Here is a 12,449-nt window from a genome sequence, read left to right on the forward strand (position 1 = left end):
GAAGAAATCCATCACTTTGTATCATTTCAATCAGGATTTTTGTTGTTATTTTCACTATGAGCTGTGTGAAGAAAGAAAACAACATAAAGCCATAAACAATTGAATCAGCATGGTTGTGTTTTGTGGGCGATTTCGAAAACCTGCCCCACCTCTACAATCTCTGATGCCACTTGAAACTAGAATTCACCAATATTTGGTACACATTGATCCACAGCCACGTAGACGCTCGCCGTCACTGGCACATCAGACTCGATCACCACCCGATTCCCTGATGTGTTCCGAAGAGCATGGTTGGGACTTGTTGAGTCAGAAAGCAATGTGTACTGTACATACTGGATCCGATCTGAGAACAATAGCACCGGTGAGAAATCGACGGTCCACACACTCCCATTCCCATCCACCGATGCCTTCGCCACCGTAGATCGTAATATCATGCCTCTAACGGCATTATGCTGCACAATCACCTGATCAATGTTCGTAAATTTTCCATTTGATTCATCCAATTGGACGATATCGACACCCTTACCGCTACCGGTGAACATGTTGTCCACGACGTTAACGCCATTGATTACACCATTCACTGATTTGAGCACCACATTGGCATCACCAAGAAAGAAAGAATCAGATACATGAAGCTGAACCGGGTCTTCTGAAACGATACCAGTATAGTCCAAATAACAGTTAATGATTCGGGTCTGGGTTAGCTGGGGCAATTTTAAATATATGCCGGTCCCGCCAAACCCAGTGGCCTTGTTGTAGCAATGAACTCCTGCCAGGGTGTTAGCCTGGCCGGAGACCAAAATTCCAATCGCCGCAGAGAAAATGACCACATCAGTGACAGCATTATCATTGCCCATCAAATTGATCCCGGTGCCGGAGAAATTCTTCTCGTCGGGGTCACCACCGGCGGTAATGTGTTGACCTAAGAATGAGTTTCTGATGTAGGTTTCATGGCCTGATTGGACCAAGATGCCATCCGACGTGAAATGGACGATGTAGCAGTTATCGATGGTCGTCCGGAGGGAGTCCACAACGGCGATGCCGCCACCCCGGAAATTGGAGTCCAGCATTAAGCCACTGAGAGTAATGTACTCATAGTTGTAGCTAGAGGAGCTTGCACTGGAGGAGTCTGAGCTAGGTGAGTGTGATGCCCATAGCTCAATTAGATATCGGTCCGTCGGAAAGTCATCAGAGGCTCGTAGTGACCCACTATGGATCTGCTCCAATTAAAGTTGGATTAGCATCAAGAGACGGTTTAGTTTCAAGGGATTCTAAAGGAAACTTAACACATAACTTCATTTATCCAAAAAAAAAAAAAAAAAAACATCACTTTTACTTATTATGATTAATATGATTGTTTACCTTAAGATTGCCACCTCCACTGGCTGGCAATGTCAGAGGAGAACCAATCAAGTATGATCCACCATCTAAATGGATCTCAGCACCACCCAGATCGGCGATCCCAGGCATCAAAACATGATCAGATGGGACTTGGAAGGCATCAGAGATGGCCTTGCTGATGGCTTCACTGGAATCAGTGTTCCCAGTTGGGTCAGCACCATAGTCTGTCACATGGTACACTCGCGATCTTGATGTAATCTGCACCATTCATCAACCATACATCATCATTCCTAATTTACAATAACATATAATCAATCATATAGATAATGATGCAAAATTTTGAATGCTAGCAACAAAATTTACCAAAAAATATTAACAGAAGACAAAAGGAAAGAAATAAATTGGGCTATAGTTTAACCACTCCCCATAATAAAAATGGTCAAAAATCTCAATTAGCAACGGTACACAAGCCCTTACGTTTCTGCGACGGAACCCCCATTGATTGTGCCACCAAACGTCATACATTACACCCAAACCCAAGAAGTCCAAGAAGATCAAGAAAGAAGAGGTATACAGAGAGAGAGAGAGGGGGGGCTTACCGGTGAACCCGGCGAAGGGGCAGCTCCGGCGGCGAGGGAGGCCTTGAAGCTCTCCAATCGACGAATGGCACGCTCGCGGTGGCGGTGCGGGCCAGCGGAGAGGCCAAGATTGGCGGCGCCGCCGCCCACCGCCGGATAGCTTCCGTGAGCACCGGCCACCGCGACAAGGCTCACAAGGCCCGTTAGCCCAAGAACCATGACAAGGCGTCCCACCCCACCACCTTTTCTTCTCACCATCTTTCTTGGGAGGAGCTCCTCAGTGTATATATTCCCCTCTAAGACATCTATATATCCCTTCTCCTTATTCGAGTGCTCTTGTTGAACGAAATGGACAGGAGAAGATGGAGAAAGAAAGGATACATGAGAGAGATGGGGAGGGGGTGGGAGGTTTTTATTTGTAGAAGATGGTGATATTTTAACTACATGGATTATAATTATGAAGAGTGCATGAGAAGAGAAGGGTCCAGATAAAGGAGTAAAAGATCTCCCAGTAAAAGAGGGTGGGATCTTACCAAAGAAAAAGAAAAAAAAAAAAGAGGGTGGGACCCTTTTTCAGGTGCCTTTCGTGGAAAGGGAACACTCTTACACGCATGGGCCTTTTTTGTGTTTGTGTGTGTTAATGGTAAAATGCTCTCTTGTGAGAGTTCATACCATTAGATGGGGAGTGGATGACTTGGATGAGGAGAGGATATGGTGAGGATGGTAGACGTTGTAGTGGGGATGGAAAAAGTAGCTTTGTTGTGTGGGTATTCCTTTCTTTTTCTTCCTTTAAAGGTTCTTCCTTTCTTTGTTCCTTCTGTTAGGTATGGTGGTGTGCTGACTCATGAATTGGAACAACCAAAAGGTTTGTGGGAAACAACAAAGTCCATAGCTTTCTAGGTTTTCTTTCCACAATAGTGACAATACGGTCTTTATGTTTTATTTTTAACTATTTAGCTTGGAGCACAAGGTTGGAAAAATCCAAAGTTTGGACCCACTAGTTTAAGACTGTAATTTGCATTAAATCGATCCACGACGCTCATATTTATATCGAAACATATACTTATTCTCATGATTAAAACCTTGTTACGTTAATTATAGATCATTTCAGCTTGTCGAGTTAGTAAAGTACTCGGTAATTGGATCAAATGTCCTGAAAAGATTAGAGGTATTTGGAGAAGCGCTAACCTCGATCACGTCACTCATTCCTCCTGAGCCTTTATTTTCTAAAAATGCTTAGAATCGATTATATATCTTGGCCCATTTCTTTTTCTAAGATTTGAAGCTTCTAGTTTTCACATTTGAACCAACTTGGACCATAGATTGTAGCAGATGGAACACATGTTTCTTACTTTGATGTCCCAGAACATTGAAACATGTGGTGCTTGAAGGGTCTATTCTTAGACAAAGAATTGGCCTGTTTACAGTGTACCATATTCCATCACACATCTAGCCGATTTTGAGAAGTATGAAAAGGATATGATTTAACTTCAAACCGTTGCTCTTCCAAGGAAGGTAGGCAATGACACAAAATACTTTTTTCGTCCTTGATGGGGATATGTACATGACTTATGTTGCTAACGAGCCTAATTTGGTCCAAATTAGGTGGTGATTAATCGACATTTTTATTTTTTGGGCACTTGACCTTTGAGAAAATACAACAGGAAGTTTAGGTGGATAAAATTGGTGTAAAAAGTAGAAAACATTAACGACTTGCATTTGTATGTTTCATTCGTGTCATTTTCAAATATAAATTAAGCCCCAGTCTCAAAAAAAAAAACAAACGAACAAATAAACAGTGGAACCAATTTCTTGTCGGTGCCATGCTTTAGCATCTCGGAATATAATAGCACTCCATTATTGCTCTTTGGCATCTAAAGAATAAAAGGGCATATCTATATCCTAATGATGATGATGGAAAAGATTGTATCAAATTTCATACTAGATATATGTATACATGTAAAGATAGAGATATACATGTGCATGCGTGAATGTGCATATATATATATATATATATATATATATATATATATATATATATATATATATATATATATATATATATATATATATATATATATATATATATAGTACGTATTAGCTCACTGATTGAAAAAGGCAGATGCTTGAAATCCAAAATGGCACATTATGTAGCACTTTATGATTTTTTTTTTTTTTGTCCCCTTCTCTTTTTATATTTTTTTGAGTCAATCATATAAGAAAACTCTAAGATTAGGGATAAATTAAAATTATACTTGATAATTTTTCAAACTCATGCTTACTCTCTTGAGATTTATTTTTATTCAACACTTCAATATATAATTTATTAGAATGTTAATCAAACTACTAATCTTAAATGGAACTCAAATATTATGTCAGAAAAAAAAAATTCAAATAACCAAAATAATTTTAAATGATATAGTAGTCATCCAAAGATATAAGAAAATATATGCATCCTCCTTCTCACTCAAAAATACTTTTATTTTTTCATATGAGATAAATAGTTCACTAGTGCTATTAATTTAAATAGATATATATATAGATTTTATAAATTATTGGATATAAATGTAACAAATATAAAGCTCAAGTAGATTTTTATAATTTTTTTTTTTATTTTTATCACGGATAGTTATTTACTTGGTCGGCATCTCCCCATGGGTCATTAACGTCCAAGACAATCTGTGGGCTCCGGTCATGCCGAACACAACGCATCAAAAAAATAATCAATTTTCAAGTAAATATATCTTGCAATAAGTTACCACGGATGGAAAGAACTATAAAATAGTAATGAGAAAATGACATTAACTATTTTGACTTTATGGTGGAGTAAATTGGTAGGGTGGATGGAAAGTTAGGAAGGTGAGGAATTCCTTTTCCTAGGTGGGGCGAATTATGTTGTTTCTCCCGCTCCTGCCAAGAAATAAATCACCCTTACCTTTTCTTGGCCTTGGCACCATTGCCCTCCTATCCTATTGGTCTGTATCATGTGCATCTAGCGCCCAAGGTGACCTCTATTTTAACCTATTTATTTATATGGATATGTACTCAACCTATTGATCAAATTAGATTTTGCTCATTATTTAAATACCTTAAAAATAAAAAATGAAATAAATTGGGCATCCAAATAAAATGAGAGGGTAGAAAGAAGAGGAAATTAAAATGTAAAAGATTTGTATGACCAATTTTGACCATGCTATATGCCCGACTTTTCCTTCAATTTTCTAATACTTTGAATTGATCACGGACTGCATGATTTTGCCACTCAGATAAATCAAGCCTGAGACAACGACATGATATGCTATTACTGTTTCTGTAGGGGGTAGTAATAGATTTGGAACCTTGGCCATACCATATTGTCTCCTCCTTATATGGGCTCCATACTGTGTATATGCTGTATCATTTATATTGACATACAAGAGGTGTCCTTGAATTTTATGAATTATGAGTAGATACTTTTTAGAAAGCATACCATAGTTATACTATGCTGGTACATGGATGACATAGGGACATACTATGTGATTTTAGATTGCAATCCAACTTACAATGAGCTATTGAGTTTGAAACCAAAATCCTAACCCGATCCAATTATATATTCAAGTCAGTTTCAAGCAACCTAAAATCCTAGCCAACAATAAAGAGATCATCAGTCAAACCAATTCGTTCCGGGTATCCTGAAGCGGATTGACCTATTTGAGTCGAGAGTTTTCTGCTTGGCCTTCTTTTACACAGTCACGAAAAAAATTATTTTTGCTTCTAAAGATTTTTGTGAAATCTAATCTTGAATATATTATTTTCCACTTGTTAAGGGTTTGCAAAATTGATGGATCATTAGAACAATGAAGGGAAAAGACTAATGAAATTTAAACCCCATGAGAAATCTCATTTTTAGATATCACCTCATGGGAGAGTTTAGTTTGTCAGACTTAAAAGGGTGATTGTTGGTTGTGGTCAGAGAGCTTTAGGCTCGGATGACTTTGGGACTCCGTCTTATGTGAGATATTGTCCACTTTGATTTCAAATGTCTCATGGGCTTCTGCAACCTCATGGACTTCGCGATTTTGCTCTAACTTGTGGTAGGTGCCTCACACGAGAGAGAGAAAGGCCTATCCATATAAGTCAAAATTATCTTTGACTTACCACCGATGTGGGACTAAACCTTCTGTCTAGTCGGGGCCTCACGGTGGGTGCTATTATTGGTTGTGGTTAGAGGGCTCTAGGCTCAGATCGCTTCGGGACTCTATTTTACATGAGATATTGTCCACTTTGACTTTAGGAGTCTCATGAGCTTCGATGATCTCATGGACCTCAAGGGCCTCATGTCTTGGGTGCTTTTGGGTGGATCCGGATCGGAGGCCTCACGGTTTTGCCCCATCTTGTGATAGGTACCTCATGAAAGAAAGAAGGATCCAATCATATAAGTCGGAGTTATCTTTGACTCATAACCGATATAGGACTAAACCTCTCGCAACAGTGACATAATTTACATAAAGAAATATAATGATAAATAATATTTTTAATTAAGGATGATTTATGTACTAAAAGATTTTCTTTGCTTTGTTAGGACATGTTGAGTAATTTATGTTTATTATGTATAGCGTGGCCTGTTATCTACTAATAAAAAATATTTGGCAAATGAAAATTCACGAAGCTAAGCTCAAATAGAAGAAAGAAAAAAAAAAAAAAAAACAGATGATTGTGATTGTAGTGATCCAAGAAATAACAATACATAGACAAATAATAATATATCATTCTTTCAATTATAAATAGAAAATAATTATTTGCAAAACTAGACCTAGATCAAATACATTCAACTAATGAACTGGAATGGACTTTCATCTACAAATACGAGGCCAGATATGATTCCATTATCAATTCTTTGTGCGAGTTTCGATCAACATGGGTCTAACTCTGCAGGATCAATACCCAACTTGCTGGTAGTCATGGATCTTGAGCTGGGACACGCACTTGGCCAATGGGTATGAAGTGATGAACATGTCCAAAGTCCAAATCGTTTTGGAACAGGGTTCGCATTTCATTCCATCCAACCCCTTCAATCTTATATACAAACCTTGGTTGTAAGCCGAACTAGAGTTGGCAGAGTGATGGATGTTCAAGTATAATACGAACAGTATCATGGCCAAGAGTCTGTGACGGGCGGAACAAGCAAAGTCTTCAGCCTCTGACGCCATAAAGGGATCAACTCTCCAAGTGCGAGTCCTAAAGAGATGGTCCAGTGGTGCTCACTTCAAAGGTCAGCATCATCTAATAATGCTAGCTTGCTAAGTTTTCTCCACCCAAAACTCCTTTTCCTTCGTTTTATGCATTTATTTGTTTTGGAATCAAAGTTTTATGGATGCCTAGAGAGTTATGAAGATAGCAACGAGACAGTAGCACAATGATAGCGATCAAATGATGGTCCCATGGTGGTGTAATTGGTGGGGGTGGGTAGGGTATTGCATGATAAAGGGTGCCTTTTTTTTTGTCCTGGGAGTTTGTTCCTCTGGCGTGTTCTCCCCCAACCGCTATTCCTACTTCAAAGAAAAGAAAGGCAGCACAATGTTTTCTTGTTCTTAGTGGACAATAAATTCTTTCTTTTCACCGAGAAAAAGATCTATTCCTTTTCCATTGAATACCACAAAGTTAAACGTCACAACCTTGAAACCAGTCCCTTACCAAGCTCCAATTTTTAGGTGCATTGAAGAGAGAAGAAGTGGTTAGTGCATGGCCAAGAGTTGCCACCAAGGTTGTATTTGATATTTTGATGTGAAAAATGTATTTTGGTGTGAAAGTAATATTTCTTTATGGGAGGGTGAGAGATCGTTTGGAAGTGGAAGAGCAATTCAATTGATGCAACTTTGGAGGAAGCTTTATTCTATGATTCTCCATTATTTGAGCTCGTAGCTCCTTAGCTTCCTTTCCATAAAAAGAAAAAAAAAGATTCCCCATTATTTGTGCCCAAGTTATTTTATATGTATTGATGGAAAGCAGTGGCATTGTAGACGCATGCTAATCCAATGAGAACTTTATCAAAATCTTAGCAGACCCAAATTTTACTGAGTTGGGCTTCAGGTGTAGACCAATCTATACCTAATTGAGCCCAATGCAGCCCAAAAATACTAAGTAAACGTCCTTGAAGGCATCATTACAAGTCCTCTATCAAACATTGGTTTGGGCTTGTAAATATGGTTTAGGTCCATATGTGATTTCAGTGGATGGTAGCGTGTACATCGGAGCAAAGCGCCTACCCTTGGTGCTGTAGAGGAGTCCCGTGCATTTGAGTGATAGTGCATGAACTCAAGAGTAGCTAGGGTTGAAAGCAGATAAATATGGAACGAATATTGGTGATATCCGTATCTATATTTTCTCAATAGATATAATTATAAATATAGATATTAAATTGATACAAAAATTATTCTAAACAGATATAGATATGAATATGATATTAAACATATCTATATATTTTTTTTAATGGATAATATACCGATACAATCAAATATTATTTTGGGTAGATTGGAGTTTTGATTATAATTCAATAAGGAAAACTAATATCAACGATATAATAAAAAACGATAGGAATGGGTTTTATTTTCAGATCACATGTGACACATATAATGAGGTAATAGTCTAAGGCAAAGTTATTAAATATGGACTATAGAAAGGTCTAGCCCAGAATCCAAGTCAATAATCTGATCGCCAAGTCAATTAGTTAGATCAAGTTTGCATTGAAAATATATTTAAAAAATAAATTATAAATATTAACAAAAAATATTGATAAAACTTTTTATATTAAACAACATACTTTAAGCTATATGGATTTATATTCTATGCTATCTTTTTTTTTTTTCTGTGGCATAAATAATAAATAATCATGAATTATGTAATTTTTCAAAAACCTTGTAAGTAAATTATATATATTATAGGAATAAATAGAAAGCAATATTTTCAGTTATTCTAAACACTAAAACTTTTGGAAAAAAATCTTAATGAATAGAATGAAGTATATTATTTTTCATTTTCAATCAAAAAAAATCTCAGCTTTTTTGTGAAAATAATTAGTTATTTAAATATGACAACATGCTTCTAACTCAATTTTAAAACAGCAGGAAATTTTAAAGCACAAATAAATCTGTAAATTATCATGCTGGAAGGGCAGTTGATTTTAAGTAGCATGATTAGATAGTTCATGCACCGCGCCCATCTCTGAACATGCAAGATAGATAATATTATATGACATGTGAAGATATGATAAAAATGAAAACAAATGGATCATAAAACCAATATTAAAACAGGTTGATGACTGTTTCTTGTGGACAGTCTAAAATAGCCAAGCTCTGTTCTGGCTCCATCCTGTTACCACTTCGCTAAGTTACAGTATTTAAGGTCTTCTATTATTGCTGAATCCTTCCCCTGCTTCAGATTCAAAGCAGATACTCTGTAAAAATTGTTTACCTGCCCCAATGTATTCCCTCTTGTAAATATCTTCCTCCTCTAATAACAAAATGGGTGGCTTTGCCTCCGTTCATGTCAGGCAAACACATCTATAGTACATTGGCAGTCTAAAATATGTGAAGAGGAGTTGTGGGACAAGTAAATAACTGGCCATTTATATGAAGGAAACAAGAATTTTGAACAAATTCATTTGGAAAGATAGTTACACCATCTACTGTCATTGCAAAGAACTAATGATCATGAACATAACATTGCCTCAAATCATCTATTCTTAACTTTTTCCCCATTTTACTGCTTCTCCTTTATTTTGCCTCAGCAGCTGACCACATTGCAGCCAGTCCCTAAGCCATGAAATATTCTAATTACAATGAGGTCCACACTCTAATTCATGCTGTATCCACTTAGGTCTGAGAAGAGAGATTCCCAGTTCAAAACCAAAGTTTTGATTCAGAAGCATGATATAAAACAACACCAATGGAATGGGAGATTACTATTCTGTGGAGGTAGAGTTATCCTTATTAATTAATTCAGTTTTGATTGCATTATCTTCCAATTATATGTTAGTGTTTATGCTTCAAAATATGTGGCAAATAGAATTGATCAGATGCGCTGTCTATTTTACAACCAAGTGATAGCAAATGCTTTGCACCTTACTGCAAGTCCCAACAGAAAACTTCTAGTAGAACCAGAAACTCAGAAAACAACACCTTCTAAGACATCCAAAAGTTATAACAATCTGAATCAAATGCTCAGTGCTTACATAAGTATGCAAGACAAAAGGTTAATTGCACAAACTAATAATCTTCTACATCACTCTTGCTATTAGAATAAATAATTTTAAACAAGTCATCACAAAATTTCCTGCACTATGACAATCTGTGGTCATCTATTGGCTTCCTCAGAAAACCTTGCTGTCATTAACAAAACATTGCTAATTGTTCATGTCCACTGCTCTGTTGGATTCAAACAAATTCATCACTTAGAGCTTCCAAAAAACAAGTATGATATGACTTCAGTAAGTTAGCGTGGAAAACTACTTGGCACCTCTCAAATCTAATTCTGATTCTTTATTTCATTCCATTGTTTCTACAACATTATAACAAAATACAGGTCCACATCAGTCCAAGTTTACCGGCTCATGTCTTTTGCTCATCATTCAGCACTTCCAACAGGTAGCGCAGCATGCAATAGAATAACTGGATATTTTTTACCTTTACAATGCAGGCTAACTAAAGCAAGAAAGTTAAAAGGAGAACGAATTCTGCACTAGCCTGTGATCATTTAGAACTTTGAGCCACCAAATCGGCCCCTAATGCAAAATCATAATGCCTTTGGATTGTACCTTTCACATGAAAGAATAATTGATCTTATTACGACATCAACCATTGAATTGTGTTTTGCATAGCTTTCAGAGCATAACATTAACTTTATGATCTGTGCTATGGATGGAAAGAAGAGGTTGGAGTACTTTGAAAGCTGTGTAAAGCCCGATTTAATGATTAACACCGCAAAAAAAGATCGTTCATTCTTTTATGCAAAAGATACGATCCAAACCCAGGCCATAACACATTAGAAAATTAAAAGAAACTATAGATGTTTCATTTTTTTCGACATTGCCAAGTTGTATCGCAAAGACTTGGAAAAAATATAATGCACCATGATCCAATGAGGAAGCTACAACTAATAAGAGCGTTCTACTCTAAACCCTGAGCTTGCTGGGGAACAAGGGTGATTGTTCTGAAAATCTATTATAACAATTTTAGGCATGTTCACAGAAATCATTAGAAATTGCCAAAATTCTTGCTAAACTAGTATCATCAGTATTTTTCAAATATCCAGTCCAATACAATTTAAATATGCCTTAAAGATATTAGTCAAAGAGGCCTAAAAGCAAAATGGCTGAACTGGATAAAACTGCTTTAAATAGCTCTCAAAATTGAACGCCCAACTTGGGCCATCTCCAAAACCCAGTAACAAGAATATACCTCGGAGGAAAAATAGTGTTTTTGAAACATATCAAGAACGTGGGGTGTTGTTGAATTAATTTATTATGAGAAGGATTTCTATGCTTCTATACTTTGCTTTGGATTGTATCTTTTGCATGGAAGAATGATTCGTCTTCTTTCGTAACATCAACTGATGGATCACTTCCTGCACAATCTCAAAAAACTCTTAATACTTTGATTTATCTATCTGCATAGATTTCAAAACGATCAAAAACTGTTCAATGGTAGATTTATTATGAAGAAAGGTGAATCCATTTTTAATATGAAAGATACAACTCTTGCACTCAAATGCCCCTCTCCCCGCATAAAATTTCTAGCTCCACCCTTGATAATATCCCTCTACTTCATCAATTTTTTCGTGTACGCATATAACCTGTAAAATTGGATTTCATGAACAGTATTTTTGGAATCACTGCCATGTTGGTCGCCTCTGTCCCACTATGAGTCCACGACCATAAAGCTGTTTGAATCTTTGTCACGAATGCAATATTACAGTTCACAATTGGATTCTTGTTCTTATGCTTTTACTTAATACACTTGATTCTTATTTTTTTATTCACAAATACGTCCAAGATGCTGTCCAGACATGCATCCTTTTGCCCTCCGCTTGATTCCACGTATATTCACCCCACGATCTACAGTGTGACATGTGTTGGTGCATCAACGTAATTACTTAATATTTTATGGCCTGACGTATTCACTTCATCCATTACCAAAGCTTGGCAAAGAGTGTTTCACCAGAAAAAAACAAAAAAAAAAAAAAGTCTGGCATGAGTCACGTCACCTCAGAATCCATTACAGAATATTTTATTTATTCTCTCAGATTCCCGTCTTCATCAGCTTCCGCTCCGATTCACGCAATGTACTTAGATTTCATTCCTACGCGCATAATTTACTCTGCGACCTTCCAATCTGCCGTCCACATCACGGCATCCAGACCATCTGGTGGTTGCGATTCGCTTTGAGAGTCGTGAATGGCAGATCGAGTGTCCGCATATAAATATCTATGCGCTCTTTCAGGACAGCTTCGAGAGTGTTGTGGTTTATCACGGAAGACAATAAGTTGTACCGCAGG

General features: G+C 37.0%; 1 protein-coding gene across 1 annotated transcript; it reads right to left on the reverse strand.

The window, feature by feature from the left end:
- LOC105039698 (polygalacturonase QRT3) lies at positions 1-2,385 on the reverse strand. The gene is made up of 3 exons (XM_010915951.4): positions 1,941-2,385; positions 1,363-1,599; positions 1-1,217 (listed from the first exon to the last, which is right to left on the reverse strand). Exons 1-3 carry the CDS (start codon positions 2,175-2,177, stop codon positions 177-179), a joined length of 1,515 nt encoding a protein of 504 aa, XP_010914253.1. The 5' UTR covers positions 2,178-2,385; the 3' UTR covers positions 1-176.
- Positions 2,386-12,449: the final 10,064 nt, after the last annotated feature.

Source organism: Elaeis guineensis, chromosome 1 (genome assembly GCF_000442705.2).
Source record: "Elaeis guineensis isolate ETL-2024a chromosome 1, EG11, whole genome shotgun sequence".
NCBI classification, from domain to species: Eukaryota; Viridiplantae; Streptophyta; class Magnoliopsida; order Arecales; family Arecaceae; genus Elaeis; species Elaeis guineensis.